At 45.1% G+C, this 23,268-nt stretch overlaps 2 protein-coding genes across 3 annotated transcripts; one reads left to right on the forward strand and one right to left on the reverse strand.

Annotated features, from left to right (window-relative positions):
* Positions 1 to 566: 566 nt before the first annotated feature.
* Positions 567 to 3,337, reverse strand: TMEM186 (transmembrane protein 186). 2 transcript variants are annotated; one of them, XM_039349747.1, is made up of 2 exons: positions 3,193 to 3,337; positions 567 to 1,397 (listed from the first exon to the last, which is right to left on the reverse strand). In XM_039349747.1, the coding sequence occupies exon 2, from the start codon at positions 1,395 to 1,397 to the stop codon at positions 684 to 686; it is 714 nt and encodes a 237-aa protein (XP_039205681.1). In that variant the 5' UTR covers positions 3,193 to 3,337; the 3' UTR covers positions 567 to 683. The 2 variants fall into 2 exon arrangements, with proteins under 2 accessions (XP_039205681.1, XP_039205680.1); XM_039349746.1 differs by having other exon boundaries at positions 3,137 to 3,333.
* Positions 3,338 to 4,684: 1,347 nt separating this feature from the next.
* Positions 4,685 to 21,748, forward strand: PMM2 (phosphomannomutase 2). The gene is made up of 8 exons (XM_039349749.1): positions 4,685 to 4,851; positions 7,630 to 7,741; positions 9,718 to 9,794; positions 12,316 to 12,407; positions 13,567 to 13,666; positions 15,614 to 15,689; positions 18,490 to 18,605; positions 20,530 to 21,748. The coding sequence occupies exons 1-8, from the start codon at positions 4,780 to 4,782 to the stop codon at positions 20,632 to 20,634; spliced, it is 750 nt and encodes a 249-aa protein (XP_039205683.1). The 5' UTR covers positions 4,685 to 4,779; the 3' UTR covers positions 20,635 to 21,748.
* The last annotated feature ends 1,520 nt before the right edge of the window (positions 21,749 to 23,268 follow it).

Genomic DNA, 23,268 nt, shown 5'->3' on the forward strand with positions numbered 1-23,268 from the left:
GTGGTTATCAAAATAAATCTGGTTTGATAACCTCAAGACATCTATATGTACGAAACAATGACATCAACAATGATGAAAGTGAAATAGCTTGTAGGGGCAGAAGTACATGCAAAAACTGAACTTTTGAGTGTGCTTAACAGCATATTTTATTCATCCTTAAGATTTTGATTGCTTTTCAAGGTCTTGATGTCACGCAAGTACCAAATTCTCAGGTATCCAAAAGATTTTATGATGCATCAGGAAGCGGCAGGGCGTAAATTACACTATGTGAAATTTAGTACTTGGGTAAGCAGTCTGTTGAGAGTGCATTGCCAAAAAATACAAGGGAGTTTCATACCTGACTGATTAGATTTTAGAAAGGAATTGTGTTCCACTTTGGATGAGCGTGATCTCTTGTCCTCATCTTCCAGATCATGGTGATCCCAAAGGTGCTTTTGTCACCAGGCAATTGGACTTCCTTATTTTTTCCTTTGAAGACGTTTCTCTTCTCATCCAAGAAGCTTCTTCAGCTCTGAGTGAATGTTGGATCCTTCCATTCCCCACCACACAGTCAGAACTGAAGAAGCTTCTTGGATGAAAAGCGAAACGTCTTCAAAAGAAAAACAAGAAAGCCCAGTTGCCTCCTGAAAAAGCATCTTTGGGACATTGTGGATGTTAAAATTTCTTTTCCCCCCCTCCCCCTCTCACACACACTTAGGAATAACACCGAAGACTTTGCCAAAGGCTTCTTGATTCACAACCTGCCCCCAAAGAAGTGAAAAATACAAGACTTTTTTCTGGTCCTGCCGTCTGAACTTCAGGAGGTGCCTGTTGCTCTGTCCGTCTTCGTCTTCCAAGGGCTCCACAGACTCGACCGGACAGCAGAAATCTCGCCTCTTCCCCCAAAAGGTCAAGTGGGAGATCTTCAAGAGAGTCCCGCTTTCGCTCAGATACATGAAGCCGATGACCCGTTGCAGAAAGAAGCTGATGGTGTACAGAAAGACCAGGGTGAAGGAGAAGAGGCCTGTGGCGTAAAAGCCCTGAGCAAAAGTAACCTGGTTTATCCCGTGGAGATACCAGAGCGGGGGGAGGACCACCAGAGCGAGGCCCGTCTGCAGCACCTTCAACCTCGAGAAGAGTTTCAACAACCTGATGCTGGGGAATCGGTAAATCAAAGTAAATTTCTCTGTGTTTCCAAGGCTAGATTGTGGCTTCGGATCGTGCTGAGACAAGTCAAGGCTACCCAGCCAGCGGGGCTGCACCCGGCGAAGGATGGGCATCCGGCTACCTCCCTGTTGCAGAACTGTAGGCCTTTGAAAAGAATGGAGCACCTGGTGGCCTCTTTTCCACAACTGAGGAGCACAACAGGGCCTGAAGAGGACCAAATACCGACGGGCACAGCCAACAAGGGTCTTCATCTGGAATGAAACAGATCAGGTTTTCACCCAGTCGTACAGTGGAGTAGAACTTTCACAGCAATTGTGTGTCTTTTCATTTGTGATCAGGCTTGTAAATTAAAAAAATAGAAGCTATAATTTAATTCAAGGCTAGGCTATCTTATTTTGTTTTTCCTCCAGGTAGCTATAAGGATTTGATTCTTTATATTCCCCATTTCTAGTTTTTGTCCCTAAGTTGTTTTTTCCAAAAGGCAACTGAGCTTTCTTGGTTGTTTTCTTTGAAAACGTTTCCCTCTTTGCCCAAGAAGCTTCTTCAGTTCAGTTCTTCAGAACAAGAAGCTTCTTGGATAAGAAGCGAAACTTCTTCAAAGAAAACAAGCAAGAAAGTTCAGTTGCCTTTTGGAAAAAAAAAGATCTTTGCAACAAGCATCACCTGGACGATTGAGAATCTCCATGGACATTCCTAGCTTTTGTCTTCACAACAACCATGTGAGGTGGGCCAAGGTGACCAGTGGGGGTTGACTCTCAGGTCCCCCAACATGCTGCTGGTCTGTCCAAGATAAGAAATGGCTTCCTAGCCAAAATGACTCAGTAATATTATGGGATTTTTTCCAGCCCTCTGGATCCAAAGCAACCTCTTCCGTAGGTCTTGAGGTTGGTCTTCTCTAATGTGTAGTACTACAACCACCATCATTCCCACGGGACGATGGAAGGTGCCATTTTAACAGCCTCTCAGCAGCAAGCTTGGATTTGGAAAGTGAGCAAACTCAAACCCAGTTAGGACCTGGATGAGAGTCCATTAGCAACTGCCAGAGCTTAGGCAAGACTGCAAAACCTGGAACATTTTGGGAGGAAACCGAGGCAAATTATAACTGTTATATGGACAAGAAAATTGTTTCCATGTCAAAAGAGAGTTCATTTGTTCTGCCGAGGCCGGCCTTAGCAGGCTCAGATCAAGTGAGCCTGTGGACAGGAGACCACCAAGAAATGCCAGGGGTGCCAGCCAGACTAGGAGGCCCCACGCACACCTTACAAAACCAGACACAGAGCTTACAATTCAATGCCTGATGGAAGCACACAGACAGCCCTCGACTTACAACAATTCGGGTCAGTTTAGTGACCGTTCAAAGTTACAACGGCCCTGAAAAAAGTGACTTATAACTGTTTTTCACAGTTCCAGCCTTTCCATTATTCCCATGACCAATCTGATCCAAATTGCTTGGCAACCTGTTCATAGTTACGACGGTCACAGTGTCCCCGGGGGTCACGTGATCCCCTTTTGGGACCGGCTGACAAGCCAAGTCCATGGGGAAGCCAGAGTCACTTAACAACTGTGCTAATTTAACAACTGCAGTGATTTACTTCACAACTGGGACAAGAAAGGTCGTAAAATGGGGCAAAACTCACTTAACAAATGTCTCGCTTAGCCACAGAAATGTTGGGCATCACTGTGGCGTAAGTCGAGGACTACCCGTATTGTAACAGAAAACGACATGCTGCGATAAAGAGGTCAAGGTGCCCACTATTCCTGGTGGTCTCCTTTCCAAAGTGACCCCCAAGACCCAACCTGGCTTAGCCTGTTTGGAGATCAGCCAGGACCGCCCTCCCCGCACCCTGGTGGTCTCGCTGGGTGGTCTCCAATCCGCAAGGAGTCAACCCCACGCCCCATGCACCGTGCAAGAAGCCTCGCTTTGCACGCGTGGCCGCCGCCCCCCCCCCGTCCCCAACCCGCCCGTGCAATGCAATCCCATAAAGCCCACCCCCTCTCGTTGGGGAAGATGGGCCCTGCAGTCCAAGGCGCCCAGAAACCCATCACCTTCCCCGCGGAGGCTCCGAAGGCGCCGGGAGCTGGTGCAGACACCCCGGGAGGCGGCCCGGCGCGGTGCCTGATGGGACTTGTGGTACCCGCGCGTGGAGGCGGCTGACGTCACCTACGGGCGGCGGGCTGGGATTCCCGGGGCTGCCGGACCTCGCGCAGCCACCAGGTGGCAGCAAAGACACGCCGGCGTGGGGTGGGGGGGGGGAAACTCCCGGGGTTTGCCGCTCTTCTTGGTGCTCGGAGTCTGGTCCGCGAGGGGAAAAGGCGAGGTGGGAGCAAGACTCCACCGTCCATGCTGGGCAGCAGGAGGTTTTTTTCCTCTCTTTTTTTGTAATGCAAACAAATGCAAAGGTGGGCGCTGTTCTTAGCGGGGGGGAATATCTGGAGGAAGAATGCGGGGGGCTCTTTCTGTTTTCGTTCGGATGGGCAAGCCCATCGGATCCTCTCCTCGACTGCCAGGAGCTAAACTTGCAGGTGCTCTTTTGAGTTAAATCGGCGTTTCTCAACCTCTAGCTCAACCTTGGCTCTTTTATGACTCGTGGACTTCAACTCCCAGAATTCCTGAGCCAGCATGGGGGAACTACGGCCCTTTCATGACTGGTGGACTTCAACTCCCAGAATTCCTCAGCCAGCATGGGGAAACTATGGCCCCTTCATGACTCATGGACTTCAACTCCCAGAATTCCCGAGCCAGCCTGGCTCAGCTTGGAAACCTCTCCCTTTCCCCTCAGCATGGCTGGCTCAGGAATTCTGGGAGTTGAAGTCCACAAGTCATAAAAGAGCCAAGGTGGCCTTTTGAGTTAAATCGGCGTTTCTCAACCTCTAGCTCAACCTTGGCTCTTTTATGACTCATGGACTTCAACTCCCAGAATTCCCGAGCCAGCCATGCTGAGGGGAAAGAGAGAGGTTTCCAAGCTGAGCCATGCTGGCTCAGGAATTCTGGGAGTTGAAGTCCACGAGTCATAAAAGAGCCAAGGTTGACTACCCCTGCTCTAGCTTTTTATTATTATAAATTTTGTTATTCTTAACCCTGTATTCTGCTCTGGGAAGTGAAGGGAGGGGGGTTGGGGGTGGGAGGGAGGGTAAGGGGGGGTAAAGGTAGTATAGACAATGGTTGCTTATGAATTTATTTTACTTTAACATTTTATTGTATTTTTATAATGTATGTTAAAAAATAAAAATTTTCAATAAAAAAAAAGATGGGGGAGGCTTCAATGGAGGGGGGGTGGAAATCACGGGGGCTCGTGGATCCTGGCCGTTGAAGCCCACCCTTCCTGAAGCTGCAGAGGATGGAGAAACTCTGCCCTAACCGGACCTAAACAAATCCCGGCGAGCCACGTAAGCTTCCCGCACTACTCTTCCGCCCCGCATTGGGCGGCAGCCGAAGGAAAACCGAAAGCGACGAGCGCCGCCCGCGCCTCCCACCTCTACGCGCTCTGCGTAGGCCTCCGCCGTGCTGGCAGGGGAGGCGCGCGCATGCGTAGACGTCACCTCGGCCGGGAGGCATGCTGGGGCCTGTAGTTTTTGCTCGGGCGCATCCTGTTCGAAGGAGCCGCGGCGCTGAGCAGGCATTCGGGCAGAGCCATGGAGGGCGAGGGTGGCGGCTCGGTTCTCTGCCTCTTCGACGTGGACGGCACCCTGACCGCGCCTCGGCAGGTAGGACTCGGGGGATGGCGAGCAGAAGGGTGCCTCTGAGCATGGGCAGAGTGCTTTAAGTCCGGGACCAGCCTGTTACGGAAGAGGGCTGTGCAGTCAATTCCTCGCCTAAAAACTGCTCCCAGCGAGTAGTGCAGCTGCCTTGGCCGTTTACCCAACTCCCTGGCAATTAGGTGGCGGCAGTTACAGGTGGTCCTCGACTTGCGACTACATTTCTGTTGCTAAGCGAGACTGCCGTTAAGTGAGTTTTGCCCCATTTTTTTTTAATAGCACAGTTGCTAAGTGGATCTGGCTTCCCCGTTGACTTGGCTTGGCAGAAAGTCGCCAAAAGGCAATGTCCGAGGAACAAGTAAAAGGGACTATGTTGAATTGGAGCAAGGACTTTAGTCTTAATTTTGATCTGCACATCTGGCAAGAACTATGGGCAAGAAACAAGACGCTTACTTTGGCCACCTCTTACAAAGAGAACCTTTACAAAATGTTTTAGAGGTGGCATCTCCCACCCACAAGATTGGCTAAAATGTGTACCAATGACTCCCCTAAATGTTGGAAATGTAATTTGACAAGTGGAACTTACTATCATATGTGGTGGGAATGCACACGAGCTCGTGATTTTTGGAACAGGATTAAAGTATGGTTGGAAGAAATATTAGAGCGAGTGGTAGAACCAAAACCAGAACTCTTTCTATTAGGTTTAACTACGCCAGTGGTTCTCAACCTGTGGGTCGGGACCCCATTTGGGGTCGAATGACCATTTCACGGGGTCGCCAAACAACGCAGTCTGCCATTTTTTTTCCTCTTTTTCCTTAGCTGTGCTACTCCCTTTTATTCTGTTGGCTTTTGAAAGCCAATAGAATAGACTCTCTTGAATAGAGTCTAATTCTATTGCTTTCAAAAGCCAATAGGAATTGTCCAGGCTGTCTCTGCCCTGCTGACCCCGCCAAAAGTCCCATTCTGCAAACGGTGCTGCACCAGTTGAGTAGTCCTCGACTTACGACTGGTTGAGTAGTCCTCGACTTACGACCGGTTGGGGGGGGTCGTGGCATTAAAAAGGTTGAGAACCACTGAACTACGCAAAAGCATGACAAAGGCGTACTTTATTTAATGCTACACATTTTAACGGCTTCCAGACTGGTTTTTGCTCAAAATTGGAGGAATAAGGGAACTCCAATGGAAGAAGAGATCCTGCATAAAATTTTATCATGTGCTGAGATGGACAGGCTTACAATGATTATGAAAGACAAGACAGAACACGAGTACTTCGAAATCTGGGGCAAATTAAGGAGAACTGCTCGGACTTCAAGTTAATGGTAGAATTAAAAAGATATATATAACTGTACATATAATTGTATATATAATTGTATTGTATAGAAGATGAGGCTTATATAGAGGTTAAGAACGATGTATTAAGCTTTTGTACCATGATAGGAACTGATAGGAAAATTCATTCTGGAATGTCATGTTTGTCCATTGTTGTTTTAATTGTATTATGAATAAAAATATTTTTAAAAAAAAAAAAAGTTGCCAAAGGGAATTACGTGACTCCAGGACACTATGCGACCGTCCTAAATATGAACTGGTTGCCAAGTATCTGAATGTTGATCACATGACCATGGGGATGCTGCAACGGCCATCACTTTTTTCAGTGACGTTGCAACTTCGAACCGTCACTAAACAAATTGTTGTAAGTCAAGGACTGACCTGTATTATTTATTAATTATTCTCCGATTAATAGCTGAAAGCTGCCTGCTGGCCAGGCTTTTAATGCATTACATAGTATTCCATTACATCTTGGGTTGGTCCTCTTCAGATTTTAATCTTTATCACAGTTTTAATACATAGTTGCAATTAATGGTTGATACTCTCTTTGTAATGAGAGCAAGTAAACCTGGTTGGGAATGAATAAACAGCATCCTCAGTCGTGGCAGCGTAGAAGGAGCTCCATTTCTTGTTTAACTCTTGATGGTTCCTTCCTTGGAGTGATTTATGCCAACTTAGTTGTGAGTTTGTTGAACTTTAAAGTTTGGGGGCATTTGATCACTAGCACCTTGGTTTTTGTGAGCAGTTCTGATTTCGTAACTCTTCACGTTACTTTCATCACAGATCAAAGTTACAATTTTAAAAAGGAATTAATGATAAAGGACCATGATTAGAGTACAATAAAAATATAGTTATGATGACAAAATTGTCTCTAATTCAAGACCACTTCCTGATTTGATAAAGCTAGAGCTAGACATTTTATTTCCTTGTGGCAATGGTAGAAAAGGTTATTAAAGTTATTTCTCCATTTCTTCACCTGCAGTTATATAGGCTGTGAGAATTTGATTGATTGATTCGCTTTCATTATATAAATCAGTGTTTCTCAACCTTGACAATTTTAAGGCATGTGGACTTCAACTCCCAGAATTCCACAGCCAGCATTTCTGGCTGTGGAATTCTGGGAGTTGAAGTCCACATGCCTTAAAATTGTCAAGGTTGAGAAACACTGATATAAATGCACTGCCTTACCTTGTTAAAGACCTCTGAGGTCCCTCCTAACTCTGTTATTTTGTTAAGAGAGTTTGGAAGTTGGGCTTAAGGTGTGCTCATTCAACCCTGTTGGATCACTTCATGGCCTCCCCTCCTACCTCACAGCACCATTTTAAGAACAAGATGGAAAGAAATCCACATTATGAATGAATGGTCTGAAAATAATAAGGGAGATCACCAAGAGCTTGTGAGTATAATCCCTGCTTGATCGGATTGACACACGGATTTCTCTCTTCTCAACCGATCCAGAAAATCACTTCCGAGATGGCAGATTTCCTACAGGCTTTGCGGCAAAAGGTGAAAGTCGGCGTAGTAGGGGGCTCAGACTTCGAAAAGATTCAAGAACAGCTGGGCGAGGACGGTAAGTAGAAGGTGAAGGCGTGGGAAGCCGATCCAGGAGTGGCAAAGTTAATGAATTGCCATTATGGGTTGGGCAGCTGTTGTTACCTCCTTTATTGCATTCACTTCTGAGGTCAGCTGGTTCAAATCGAACGTGCCACGTGGCAATAGGCATGCCTTAAATTGAATTAAAAATCCATTCCTATTTTCAGATTGGAAAAACCGCGTGGCTTGAAATCTCTCCATAGCTTTTCAGCCCTGTGACTAATTAGCATCTGTGAATTTAGAGAGAGATTGTCTTTCTGAGAAAGAAGCCTTAAGAGAAAACAGCAGAGCTGCTGATTGGATAAACAGTTTGTGTTGCGCCCAAAGTCACAGTTTGGGAGACATTATTATTTAATGGTGACTTTATTACAAAGGCTTGTAACTAGCCAGGAGAAGACATTTACACCATCAGCAGAATGCGGAGTCTAAAAGAGGTATTGGAAGAAGAAGGAGTGGTTTGAATTTTTCACGCCAAAAATTGTTTTTTCAAAAATGGTTTTCAGCTTTACGAAAAGAGTAAAAATAACATGCAATTAATAAAGGGTATTGGAAAGGGAATCCATTATTCCAATATAGAAATGGCACTTAGAATCAAGTTGTAGAAATACCTGGCAGAAGGGAGACATCTTGACTTAATGCCAAAAATGCACCAAGTTGGATGTTAGGTGGGCTTTTGGGGGGGGGAACAAGGGTGCCAGAAGAACCCCCAATGAGGACGTTCCTCAGCTTCCTTCATTTAGTGGCTTATTACATTTATTCAAGCTTTCAAGTGCTTTAGATTTAAAGGCAGACAGAATCTTCAAATCATCCTTTGGTATTTTAAAGTGCAAACTTCTTAAAATAGCCGTCCCTTTTACCAGAATTGGCAATATAATCTGAGAAAAAGATGTATCTATACACTACTAACATTTTTGTTACCCTGACCTTTAAATGGGCAAAACGGTGAATCATAGGGCAACAGTTGTTGAGCCAAGGTCTCAAATTTACAGAATGTATCCAAAATCTGGGACCCAGGACTCTTGAGGAAATGAAATTTGGGGAAGTTGCAGTCCTTCAGTGCTATTAACTGCTGCTACGGTCATGTGAACTTCATTTTCAACTTTCTGTGACAGTTTCCCAGCCAGTCTTGCAATCCCTTGCCCCTCCCCTACCGAGCAGCAGGCACTTGCCTGCCTGCTGCAAAGGGGAGGAAGGAAGGAAGATTTCTGATGTTCTCCACCACATTTCCACAAGGAAACTCATTGGGGAAGACAGCAGGAAGTCGAAGGTCCCTCATGCTCCCACTGCTTTTTTGCCCATCCTTTGTCATTCTGTTTCTCTGTTTAAGTAAGGCAATATCTCTGAAACCATGATTCGGTGGGGCACGGATTGTCTAGTTTAAGGGCCTGCTGATAGATGATATTAAAGGTTACAAGGCACCTTCTTGCCTTCAAATCTGCCACTGCACCTGCCCCATCCCCTTTCCTCCGGACAATTTGTCTTCACAGCAACCCTTTGAGGGAGGTTGGCTGAGAGATACAGACCAGATCAAAGTGAACATTGATTTGAACTTGGAGATAAACCTATCCCAAAGAGGGTGTGTGTGGCACCCACCCTGCCAGCTTCGTTTTCAAATATACTATTTGGTCTATTTGGGGCCTGGAAGCATTTTTGTACAGTAAATAACTGTCACTCTGCTTTGTAACACACCAGTTCTCTGTGGAATTTTTGTCACAGAGATTGTCAGTTATTCTTGGGCATATTTACCACACATCTTCATTGTAATCAGTTTGCCCAGTTACTTTCAGGTGGCTGTACAGACTTTTTTTTTTTTTTTTTAAGTCAGGTGCTTTATGAATTCAGAGGAGGGAATAGGAAAGAAGATTTTTAATTTCATGGAAATTTTCTCTGAGTAAATAATAAAAATTAATGCTCCTTTGTTTGTTTTCTTCTCTCTCTTTTTCTGGAGGGTAGTGGTTGGAAAATATGACTATGTTTTTCCGGAAAATGGCCTGGTATCATACAAAGATGGAAAACTTCTTCATATACAGGTTTGTAAGTTAGGATCAACTGACATATCGTGTAACATCTGATATTTTGATAGTAATGCAGGATTAGGCCTTAAATCAGTCGTGGCGAACCTATGGCACACGTGCTAGAGGCGGCACTCAGAGCCCTCTCTGTGGGCACTCGTGCCATGCCCCGGAGATGGCAACAGTCCCTCTTCAACCAGCCGCCCGCTAACTCGCCGAGGTCCCACGTGGCCAGATGCACCCATGCGCTCACTGGCCTCTGTGTGGGGGACTGATGGTGTCAGGCAGCAGCGACCCTGGCCCCTGCCTCGCCTTGCCCTGTGACAATGGCATCCCTGCTCTGCCTCGCCTTGCCTCGCTTCACCCCGCAGGATGAGCCTCCTGCCCACTGCCCCACCTGCCAGAGACCCCCTGGATCTCCCCCAACCCTGCCCGGCCCCCCACAGGTGTCCCTCTCCACGAGCAACATTGAGGTGATCATGCCCACCTTGGCCACACCCACCCAGTCTGCCATGACCACCATAGCCACACCCACCCAGTGGCCACACCCACTCGGCACCCGGCGATAAATAAGTGGGTTTTGGTTTGCAGTTTGGGCACTCGGTCTCTAAAAGGTTCGCCATCACTGCCTTAAGCAGTGCTTCCCAACTTTTTCCTCATTACCCAAAGCCACTTCTTGAACTTTGAAGACTAATCATAAAACCCTTCCTTCAGCATTTATTTCAGTCACTGAATAAATGCTTGTAACTCAAGGACTAAAAGAGCGTTCAAAAGAGACTAAAAGGGAGGACTAAAAGAGAGTTCAAATGAACATTTTATCTTATAAATTCTCACAATCTTTAACCAGTCCTCATATTCATTAAAAAATGCATGGAATTCAAACGGAGGAGCATATAATGTTTGAGTACAGCAGTGTTTCCCAAACTTGACAATTTTAAGGCATGTGGACTTCAACTCCCAGAATTCCACAGCCAGCGTTGCTGGCTGTGGAATTCTGGGAGTTGAAGTCCTCATGCCTTAAAATTGTCAAGTTTGGGAAACACTGGAGTACAGCATATCATACCGAGAGATTTTCTGTTACCAGGATAAATATCAGAGACGTGAAATCAAAAAAACCAAGGGGGTCCTAAAAGTGATAAGAGGGAAGAAAAGTATGCACAAAACTTTCTTGGAACAGAATGTTCTGGAGAAGTCCAAAACATTATGTTCCCTTTTCTCTAAATCCTACTTTTCTGGCAGTTTTTCTCAAATTAATCTTGGTGCAGTGTGAAAAGAAGTGGAGTGTTCCATTTTCAGGGATTGTTTCAGGTGAAAATCCACTTAAACTGATTTATTGCTAATCATGCAAGAATCTCCTGAACTAGTGGTTAGCCCCTGCTTGGTGTTCGATAAGAGTCAAGGGAATTCAAGGCGGGTGGTGGTGGTGGTGGACTTAATTTGTTTGTGCCTATGAAGTGATGCTAGTCTGATTCCTCTTTTAACTCTGCCCCCAAATTCTATCACTCCTTCACCTATAGATTACAGGCTTTGTACACCGCTCAGAAGAAGGTTTCCTTCATTTGTCCAGTTATAGGTCGTCTTCGACCTACAGCTGTTTTTAATAAATTGTAATATTTAGGTATTTTTTTGACTGTTTAGCTTTGTTGTACGGCACCAGTCACTTGCTTGACGAGATGGGCAGCTGATAAATTGGACAAATAACTTGCTAAACTAAAATACTTTGAGATTGAAACAGTCCAAACTCCCATTTGGGGCTTCTCCAAGTGTACAAGGCAAGGGGTCACTCTGGCCTCAGAAGAACCTCTTTTGGGGTTCAGAACCTGTCAACCTTAAAAGGTTTTTGCACATCTCTAACCCTGGCTCTGCTTCACGGCCTGCTCCACAGAACACACCAACAGAAATGCCTCTTCAACCAGGGTAGAATTCACCTATGGAATGGTTGGTCCAAAGATGTGAGAATGGCTCACGTATAGGTGGATTTAAAATCAATTAAGTCCCGGAGCGTGATGGATCTGAAGGAAAGGTTGCAGCACGGAGAATATCCGTTTGCTTTTGCAAGAAACACTCTGTTCCTCCCTCAGCTCTCTCTCTCTCCAGAAGGCCTTCTTAGGTTAATTTAACATAATCTAATTTATGATAATTTGCCTTTATTTGACAGTTTGGTTGCCTGTTTTGGTGTATTCTGTTTTGGTATATTGGACGTCCCCATTTGTCACTTAATTTGGCAACAATGGTGAATGGTGAAAGGTATACTATTCTTTTGCAAAAAAAAAAGAAAAGATGTTTAGCTGTGGTGAGAGACATGGTGGACTTTTAGCCTAATCGTGGCTGCTGAACCCGTGTAAAAATTACCCTGTGGGGACCTTGCCCATCTGATCCCTGCCTGGTCAGTAAGGATCCCCCAGATTCAGGAAGAAAAAGTCCTCCAAAGCTTTGAGAAGCAGAACCCAGGAAGTATTTTGCTATATGTTGATGTCTTGAGAGTTGCTTCTTGGGGTTTGGGACTCTGGCATGATTCTTCTTTGCGTCTTCTGGGCAGAGCATCCAAGACCACATGGGGGAAGAGCTGCTCCAGGATTTGATCAACTACTGCCTGAGCTACATTGCAAAAATTAAGCTCCCCAGGAAAAGGTATGTGCATTTGTGCTTTATAGATAGTCCTCAGCTTATGACTGGCCACTTAGTGACAGTTTAGCGTTACGACTGACTTCCCCAGGGGTACTTATAAACCAATTCCAAAGTTACAACAGCAACAGCATGGTCATATGACTGCATTTGGGGCACTTGGCAACTAGCCTGCGTTTAATTTTTTTTTTAAAAAAAATCTAAATTGAAAATTGTAATTTGTCAAATAAAAATTACAAATTTGAACGAGCAAAATGGAAAAATGTTAAAATGTGACAGGGGCGATAGGCATGTCAGTGCACTTACTTATGGGTGCCCCTTTAGGAACCTCTTAAATGTGAGGTCCACAGAAGTTAAATTAGAATTAAAACTGCGAACGTTAGTAGCTGAGACAACTGAATTGGATAACGTTCCAGACTTTGACAACTCTGACAAAGAAATCTAATATTTGCAGTCAGGTTTAAAGTGGATTACATTAGCACAACATTAGCACGACAATGATAAAAACTGTCTTGAATACCATTTCAGATAGGTGGTTGTTCAGTCTCTTTTTGAAAACTGACAGCAATGGAGCACCCACAACTTCCGGAGACAAGACATTTCACCGATTAATTGTCCTCACTGTTAAGGAAGTTTCTCCTTAATTCCAGGTTGCTTCTCTCCTTGATTAATTTCCATCCATTGTTTCTTGTCCTGCCTTCAGGTGCTTTGGAAAATAGATTAAGCCCCTCTTCTTTGTGGCAGCCCCTCAAATAATGGAATACTGCTATTATATCCCCCATAGTCCTTCTTTTCTCTAGACTGGCCATACCCGGTTCCTGTAATCGCCCTTCATATATTTTTGTCTCCAGTCCTTTAATCATCTTAGTTGCTCAAATCAAATCATTCTAGCTGAAAGTCCTGAGCGTGTGGTTCCAACAACCACAGAGGATTTTGGCCAGTCCCTCTCTCTCAGCCTAAGCCACCTCACAGGGCTGTTGTGTGGAAAATAGGAGGAAGGAGAAGGGAAAAAATGTGTGTGCATGTGTGTGTATTCACTGCCTTGAATTATTTGTAAAAGTAATAAAGGCAGGAAAAAGTCATTTATCTCTGCCGTCCCCTCGCCCAGTGGGCTTGATTTATTCTGTTCTCCAAATACATGGGGGTTTTTTTCCCTTTTTTTTAGAGGCACTTTCATTGAATTCCGAAATGGGATGCTGAATGTTTCCCCCGTTGGCAGAAGCTGTAACCAAGTGGAACGGATGGAGTTTTTTGAGCTCGATAAGGCAGGTGACGGGTTCGTGTTTGATCCTTCCGGTGCCTTCTTAGTCATCTGGAGTGTTTGGGGGGGGGGAGGTAGGAATTGAATCAAGTTTTAGGCTTCAGTGAACTGAGCATTTTTTGCATGCAGGAAGTCCTTGTTTTATAACTGTAATGGCACCCGCCCATCGTGGTTGGACCTCGTGATGGTTGTGGAGCAGGGCGGTGACTCACCCAATTCTACGACATTTTTGTGGCAGTCATTAAACGAATCCACAGTTGTTAAGCAAATGCTGCCATTCTTAAGTGAACCAATGGTTTATTATGGGGGCAGTTTTACCGAAAACCGTAAGTTGAAAAAAATAACTTGTAAAATGAGGTCACGTGATTGCCTGGTTGCCAAAGCCCTGAACTTCTGTCATGTGACCGCAGGGGACCCAACCATTGGGACCTCAGACCTGGGTCACAAGTATCCACCAGGTAGGTCCATCGGAATTTCAAACAGTCATTAAGTGAACGGTCATAAGTTGAAGACTGCCTGTATTGGGGCATTTTAAGAGATGTAACGGGTGGACAAAATCAGTTATTTCACCATTCAAGCATCTACCCAAACTCTGAGAAATTGACTAGACATTTCTGGGAAACTGCCAATACACGTAGTCCTTGGTTTACAACAGTTTGTTTAGTGACTATTCGACATTACAACAACACTGAAAAAAGTGACTTATGACCGTTTCTCACACGACCGTTGTAGTATCCCCACATGGTCAAAATTCTGAGTCACAGGACACTTATGTGTCCCGGGATCATGTGAACACCTTTTGCGACCTTCTGACAAGTAAAATCAATGGGGAAGCCCTATTCACTTTGTGACCGTGTTACTCGCTTAACAGCAGCAGATTCACAACAACTGTGGCCAGAAGGGTCGTAAAAACTCACTTAACAAATGTCTCACTTAACGACGGAAATTTTGTGCTTGATTGTGGTCATAAGACAAGGACTATCTAGAGGTTGAGGGCCTCATAGTACCATTTCTGAAGCTGGTCTATGGGGCACAGATATGGAATTGTGGGATTACAGTGCAAATTTCGTGTGCTCAGAAGTCGTTGCCGTTGAATTCGGTTGAATTACACCCAAGTAACTACATTTGTGCTAACTATTTATTAGTTGTGTTGAAGGTTGACTCAGCCTTCCATCCTTCCGGGGTAGGTAAAATGAGGACCCAGATTGTTGGGGGCAATGTAAATATATAGATATATATACATTGCTTACTGGTGTACACCGCTTAGAGAGTGCTTGCACTTAAAGCGGTATATAAGTCTCATAAATAAATAAATAAATGATTGTCAGTCCCACCAACTGGTTCCACCAAACTAGACTAAAAAATCAGTTCCACAAGAAGGCTAACATTTATATTTATTGAGGTTGGCTGAAATAACAGTATCTTGCCAGTCTGTGTTGCCCTGCCTCCTCCTTTTTATATTTCAGTCCACTGTCTTTCAGCCTCAGCCACTTGAAGATGGGTGGACTTCACTTCCCAGAATTCCCCAGCCAGACATTCTGGGAGTTGAAGTCCACCCGTCTTCAAATGACTGAGGTTGAGAAACACCGTGAATCAGGAAGGCCTCCGTCTGAGCCACAAATGTTATCTCGTTGTTCTGATTTAAAAAATGTTTTCACCCCTTTGCCTGAAGGTGCGAGATGATATTCCAGGGAGTGCAAAAACAGGTTTTCAAAATTATAGTGTATGTGCATAATTCGTTGCCCTTATTTCAAACTTTTGTAACGGGTGCAAGAATATATCAGAAGCGTTTTAGGGGTGCAGGATATAGAAAAGGTTGGGAACCGCTGCTCTACAATGACATAGAAAGTTATCTTGGTGTAAATTATTTTGTGATTGTGGCACCAGGCTATTGGAAAATCATCTTTTTTCCTAAACTGATGGATCTTTTTTTTTTTAATTTCTTGAACAGAGGGAACAGATCCGGGAGAGATTTGTCGCTGATTTACGGCGTGACTTTGCTGGAAAAGGCCTTACGTTTTCCATAGGTACCACTTTTTAAAGAAGAGAAGTAGCTGCATTCAGAAAGTATCCTAATTGCCTGAAGATCCAAAAAATATTAAGGGAAGACCCTCTTCCGTGCCAGCCTAGTGGATGGTCTGTTTTCGGAGGAAAAAGCTCCATTGTTTCCCAGCCAGTGTGAAGAACACAACAGTCTGTCTTTTTGCTGATTTTCTCCCATTTGCTCTTTTCCAGGGGTGCTCAGAATCCCGCTGGGATTTAAAACCCATTTCAGCTGGAGGTCACCAAGTTGTATAAAACCAGGCTGACTTAGCAGTGCAGGTGGTCCTCAACTTATGACGGCAATTGGGGGCCAGAATTTCCATCCACAAACAATGCGGTTGAAAAGCATAATGTCGCATGACCACATTGCTTAGCAGTCCATGTTGCTGCCTCCTCCTCTTTATATTTCGGCAAGCATTGTGGGCCATACAGTGAGGACCTTCTCACAAGGTCCTGTTGCTTTCAACAAGCATAGTCAGTGAGGGGGGGCAGCACCTGGGCAGGAAAAACCAAAGGTACAAGTACAGATTAGGCAAAACCTGGCTAATAAACAGTAACTGTGAGAGGGACTGTGGAGTCCTAGTGGACGATCATTTAAACCTGAGTCAGCAGCTAAAAAAGTTAATACAATCCTCGGTTGTATAAACAGAGGCATAGAATCAAAATCACGTACCACTTTATAAAGCCTTAGTAAGGCCACTGCACCCAGGTTTGATCACATTACAAAAAAGATGTTGAGATTTTGGAAAAAGTGCAAAGAAGAGCAACTAAGATGATTAAACGCCTGGAGACTAAAATAATGGTTGCAGGACTTGGGTTTGGCTAGTCTAAAGAAAAGAAGAAATAGGGGTGACATGATAGCAGTATTCCAGTATTTGAGGGGCTGCTACAAAGAAGAGGGGGTCAAACTATTCTCCAAAGTACCAGAGGGCAGGAGAAGAAACAATTCAAGGAGAGAAGCAACCTGGAATTAAGGGGAAACTTCTTGACAGTGAGAACAAGTAACCAGTGGAACAGCTTGCCACCAGAAATCGTGGGCGCTCCATCACTGGAGGTTTTTAAGAAGAGACTGGACAGTCACTTGTCTGAAATGGTATAGGTTTTCCTGCTTTGAGCAGGGGGCTGGACTAGAAGACCTCAAGGTCCCTTCCAGCTCTATTCTGATTGAAAAAGTTTCAGGTGCCAGGCAGCTTTGCAAACAGGCCAGTGGCCAGAAAAGTGGTAGCAGCTGAATTTGCACGTGCCCAGGGAGGCAGAGGATGAGCCCAGCAAAACCTGGGGACCATGTATATATGGGGGAGACTTAAACCAAGTGACATGGGACTTTTCCTGCCGGCCTCCCCGTTGACTTTGCTTGTGGGAAGCTGGCAGGGAAGATCACAAAGGGTGAATCATGTAACCATTGGATGCTGCAACCTGCCACAAGAGCAAACTGGTTGCCCAGTGACAGCAGGGATGTTGCAGTGAAAGGAACCTCAAGAATTACTTGTAAGTCCCTTTGTTCAGCGCCGTTGTAACATTGAACAGTTGCTATACTAGTGGTCGGTAAGTGAGGAGCACCTCTGGTAAAATGCAAGTTGTTGCCTCTTTCGCAAACAAAACAGCAGAAATGTCCAGTGTTGGTGTCAGAGTCAGATGTACGGACAGGGGAGATGCAACTGAGATGCTGAGTTTTGGAAGATGCAACTAATATTTGCTGATTAAAACTGAGATTGTTGAGGGATGTGACAGCTCAAGAGTTGCAGAGATGATGATGACCATCATCCACCAAAGGATTGCGGTCTTAGCCTGCAATTGTGTAGAAATTAATTATTATTTAAGATTTAATCTTCAGTTTGATTCACAGTCTGGGACTGGTAAAAACTTAACAATTCAAGTCCTAACCAAGGACCCAACAGCTGTTAAAGTAGCATCTGAGTATATAGGCAGTTCTGAGTAAGGTGTTTTGGTTTTTTTTGCAAAGTCAGGATATTCAGGTCTAATATTGTTGTTGTAACAGCCAGCCAGCTGTTCAGACTGGATATGGCATTTTTGTCTACCAAGTCCTTCCCAAAGACTTGGGATAAGCAGATGTTATTTTTATTCTTCTTTAACAACATGTAGCACAAAACAGAACAGCAGAGTTTCAACTATCCAATCAATTTAGCTCAGAAAGCACTAAACAAATGCTGACCTTAAAGCAGCACATTTAAAAACAAATGTCCTAGAATAGGATGAAATATTAGTATATTCATAATAATTGACAAGCTGAGAGCTGGTGGCATTTCGCCTTTGGGCCTTCCCCACTGACCCTCCAGTTTCAAGGGAAGAAATCTGGTATCACACACACACACACACACACACACACAATCACACCATTGCTAGCCTTCCAGGTGGGCTCTTTCACGCCTGAAAAGTTTACGTAAGAGGGTGAAGCAACACACCAGCACCCCATAATTGTTCAGATTTACTGTGAGGAGCAGGATCCCCAGCTCTTCAGAGACTTGTGCACAGGGCTATATATAAAGATAGCCCTTGATTTATGACTGGGGAGATTCTCAGTCATCCCAAAGGTGCTTTTTCAGGAGGCAACTGGACTTCCTTTGTTTTTCCTTGAAGACGTTTCGCTTCTCATCCAAGAAGCTTCTTCAGCTCTGACTGGATGGGGGGGTTCATTCATGGGTTCCTGCGTTCTGCGTCTTTGGATTTTTGTTCCATTCGGAGCTGCCCTTGCTCAAATCAGCTCCGTCACTTCTGTTGCTCAGCCCACCCATCCCACTCCTCTCCTCTCTTTTGTCTCTGCAGGAGGGCAGATCAGCTTTGACGTCTTCCCCAACGGTTGGGACAAACGGTACTGCTTAGGAATTGTTGCCCAGGACAACTTCGAGCAGATCTATTTCTTTGGAGATAAGACCATGCCGGTGAGTAGGGCATTCTAACCACAAGAGGTTAGAATGCAGCACTGCAGGCTTCTGCGGACTGCCGGCTGCCAGCAGTTCGGCACTTCGATCCTGACCGGCTCAAGGTTGACTCACCCTTCCGGCCTTCCGAGGTCGGTAAAATGAGGAGCCGGATTGTTGGGGGCAACAGGCTGATTCTGTAAAATGCTCAGAGAGGGCTGTAAAGCACTGTAAAGCGGTATATAAGTCTAAGTGCTATTGCCCTTCCTTCCTTCCTTCCTTCCTTCCTTCCTTCCTTCCTTCCTTCCTTCCTTCCTTCCTTCCTTCCTTCCTTCCTTCCTTCCTTCCTTCCTTCCTTCCTTCTGGTTAGAATGCAATATTGCAGGCTGACTCTGCCCACAGTCAGAAGTTCGATCCTGACCACTCAGGGTAGACTCAGCCTTCCATCCTTCTGAGGTCAGTAAAGTGAGGACCCAGATTGTTGGGGGGCAAAAGGCTGGTGTAAACCACTTAAGAGAGGGCTACAAAGCATTATGGGGTGGTATATAAGTCTAAGTGCTGTTGCTGTTGCACAGCCTTGTGCTGCTTTGGGGCCACAGCATCGGGGTGGGCTTCCAGTTTCCAAATCTACCCTTCAGACCTGAGTTCTCCTGCCGTCCAGGCCCTGTCTAGCTTCTTAGGTGAGTTGCAAACCCATTTTAGACCTCCTTTTGCCATGATAAAGCAAATCAGTGCAGTTATTAAATGAATCACGTGGCCATTAAGCAAATCCAAATTTCCCCATTGACTTTGCTTCTTGGAAGCCAGCTGGGAAGGTCGCAAATGCAAACACGGGACCCTGGGACACCACAATGGCCGTCAACCTGTGACGGATGTCAGGTGCTCGAATGTGGATCGTGTAACTGTGGGGATACTTTGATGGTCAAAAGTGCGAGGACTGGTCTTGCCCCTTTTTTCGGCGCTGTTGTAACTTTGAACGGTTGCTAAACATAGCGTTGTAAGTCAAGGACTACTTGCACAGATGATCCTTGACTTATGACCACAATGGAGCCCAAAATTTCCATTGCTAAGTGAGGCAGTTGTTGGGTGAGTGTTGCCCCATTTTGCAACCTTTCTTGGCCCAGTTGTTAAGTGAATCACTGCAGTTAATCAAACAGAATCTGGCTTCCCCCCCATTGATTTGCTCATCCGAAGGTCACAAAAGGGGATCACGTAAATGTGATCATAAATGTGAGTCAGTTGCCAAGCGTTTGAATTTTGAACACGTGGTCATTGGGATGCTGCAATGGTCATAAGTGTGGGAAACGGTCATGAGTCATTTTTTTCAGTGCTGTTTTAACTTCAAATGGTCACTAAACTAAAAGTTGTAAGCTGAGGACTACTTGCCTAGAATCTTTCCCTCTGGAACATAGCTGCTGAAAATCAGAACAGAACTTTTAGCGCAGTGGTTCTCAACCTTTTTAATGCCGTGACCCCCAACCGGTCGTAAGTCGAGGACTACTCAACTGGTCGTAAGTCGAGGATTACTCAACTGGTGCAGCACCATTTGCAGAATGGGACTTTTGGAGGGCTCAGCAGGGCAGAGACAGCCTGGACAATTCCTATTGGCTTTTGAAAGCCAATAGAATTAGACTCTATTCAAGAGGATCTATTCTATTGGCTTTCAAAAGCCAATAGAATAAAAGGGAGTAGCACAGCTAAGGAAAAGGGGAGAAAAAATGGCGGACTGCGTTGTTTGGCGACCCCCGTGAAATGGTCGTTCGACCCCAAATGGGGTCCCGACCCACAGGTTGAGAACCGCTGTTTTAGCGGGAATATTCCTGGGCTATTTGTTCAAGGGCAGCAAAGAAGTGCATTTCCTGGGCAAAGTGGGCTGAGAGACTTTTTTTTTTTCCTTCTGCCGTTTCTTGGGAACAACTTCTTCCACTGTTGCTCTCCTTCGCAGGGCGGGAACGACTACGAAATTTACACGGACCCCAGAACCCTCGGGCACAGCGTCTCTTCGCCCGAGCAGACGAAGGAGATATGCGAAGCCTTGTTTTTCAAATAGATCGCGGACTGCCTTTGCACTGAAGGGACGCAAGGCGGGTTCAGGACCACGATTCGAATCCAAATCATGGAAATCGGGGGAAAGGCTTAGGGTAGTTTCAGAAATGGAGTTGTGGGGAGCTCCAATTATCCCCTTCGTCCCCGGAGCTGCTCTGAGCCACTGCACAAGGCTACGCTTTCTTGCCCTCTATTTAAGGAAGGGACAGCCTGGGGTGTGCACCGTGCAGTCTGCCCTAAACCGGGATTCCTAATTCATCTCTGCACAAACTTGGTTCCCCAGAATAAAACAGCCCGTTTGATGGCTTAGTGCAGTTTGTGGATCTTGGGAAGGAAACAGCTATTTTCCATGTAGAAAGGAGAGGAGGGGAAGTCTTATAAGTGAAGTCACTCCGAATCTTGTTTGGGAAGTCTCCTAACGTTAGAGGACGAGTCCTAATCACAGAGACTTTTTCTCAGCATGGAAACACCTGCAGGATTTTCTTGGTCTCCCAAGGCCCCTTTCAGATGGCCCTCATCCCCCCCCCATCAATATGTGGGAACAGCTCATGTGACTTGCACAGCTTCACATGTGCCTGTTGGATAAGAAATACGCCACTGGCCAAAAATACGCAATGCAGGCTGTTACGACTTTCTACGGCTGAGTAATTCTTAAACTCTACTGTTGAGTCGTGGTTCAGTTTTCCTCCTACAGAACAAGAATATTCTTGTTCCAATGATGTTTGGATGTCTTCTGAAGGAAGCTGGCTGACCCTGTGCTTGTGCCTTCCATTCTCGTGCCATGCCTGCAATCTGACCATTCCTACTGTTTGTAGAGCCTTTTTCTGGAAAGGTAGTCCAAAACATCTGGAGAATGTCACTTGAGAAGCCAGGTTTAGAGAGATGCCTTTACTTTTCCCTGAGTCCACCTGTGTTCTGAACCCTTCTTGAACCTGGGACAGTGTTTGATGCTTCCCTTTTATGTTTGGAGTTTAATGCACTGGAGAAAGACGAGGGTTCTCAAGTCTAAAAAAAATCAGCAAGGTTGATCTGCAATGAGGTTTCTGGAAACTGTACGGTACTGTATTTCTGAATCAAGCTGGATCCTCTCTGATTAAAATCTCTGTGAATCGTTTGTATTTTCTGTCCAGCATTTGATCTTCAGGGGCTTCTCGTTCCACCCCTGAATCCAGAAATGGATGTTGCTGTTCCTGAGATTATGAGATGACTGGAACCCTCAGGACCCACAAGAACTCTTGAACCTGACTTTAAAAATTAGGATCGGCATTATGCTGCCTTTTGAGAGGTTTGGAGTCTGCCTTTTAATCAAACTGGAAGGAGAAAAACTTTTATGCAAAGTTGGCTTTAAAATTAAGACCCTACTCAATTAATCTAACACAGTGATGGCGAACCTATGGCATGGGTGCCAGAGGCGGCACTCAGAGCCCTCTCTATGGGCATGCGCACCGTCGCCCCAGTCCTAGGCCTTCAGCTGGGTTTTATAAAACCTTTTCACTTTAGGCCTCCGCCGCCGTGTGCAAAAAAAAAAAAGTTCAATCAGTCAATTCCAACTTCTCGCGGGGGGGGGGGGAAGATCTTGCAAAGTTGGAATTGATTGATTGAACTTTTTAGTCCCACCCAGTCTGCTGTTACCATCGCAGCCACACCTACCCAATGGGCCACATCTACCCGGCACCCGGTGATGCATAAGTGGGTTTTGGGTTGCAGTTTGGGCACTCGGTCTCTAAAAGGTTTGCCATCACTGACCTAACAGACTCTTTGAAAGAAGGAGAACTAAATTCATCACACTCAAAACATTGACGGTTCCTGAATAAACCACAGGAAGTTGGATTTGTTCCCTTGTTGGGAACAAACCAGGTTTTGGTTCGTTCAAACTTCTGTAATATTGGTTTAGTTCAGGATCTCAAGGGAAACTAAACAGTGCTCCTTCCTTCCTTCCAAGTCACAAAATATTTGCTTTATACATAAAGCAAAAGACCATTTAAAAAAAAGTATGTTGGACCCTAATTTTGTGCCAGGAAAAATCATTGATTTTGCCCTATTGTGCTGTCATCATTTTCATATTTTTAGGCAGTCTCTATACCTTCCTACAGAAACATAAATATGACCTTATTAGGAATTATTTACAACAGGGGTCCCCAGTCTCCGAGCTGCAGACCAGTACCAGTACATAGCCTGTTAGGAACTGGGCCACACAAGTGAGCAAAGCTTCATAGCAGTGTTCCAGTATCTCAGGGGCTGCCACAAAGAAGAGGGAGTCAAGCTATTTTCCAAAGCGCCTGAAGGCAGGATAAGAAACAACGGGTAGAAACTAATCAAGGAGAGAAGCAACCTAGAACTAAGGAGAAACTTCCTGACAGAACAATTAACCAGTGGAACAACCTGCTCCAGAAGTGGTGAATGCTCCAACACTGGAAGTTTTTAAGAAGAGAATGGACAGCCATTTGTCCGAAATGGTATAGGGTTTCCTGCCTGAGCAGGGGGTTGGACTAGATGACCTCCAAGGTCCCTTCCAACATCATCATCATCATCATCATTACTATTATTATTATTATTATTATTATTATTATTATTATTATTAATAGCTGCACATGTGTGGGATCTAAGTTGCACATGAAACTGTTTTCCACAAAACTGG

The sequence above is a fragment of the Crotalus tigris genome, unplaced genomic scaffold, assembly GCF_016545835.1.
Source record: "Crotalus tigris isolate CLP2741 ecotype Arizona unplaced genomic scaffold, ASM1654583v1 scf7180000018301.7375997, whole genome shotgun sequence".
Taxonomy (NCBI): domain Eukaryota; kingdom Metazoa; phylum Chordata; class Lepidosauria; order Squamata; family Viperidae; genus Crotalus; species Crotalus tigris.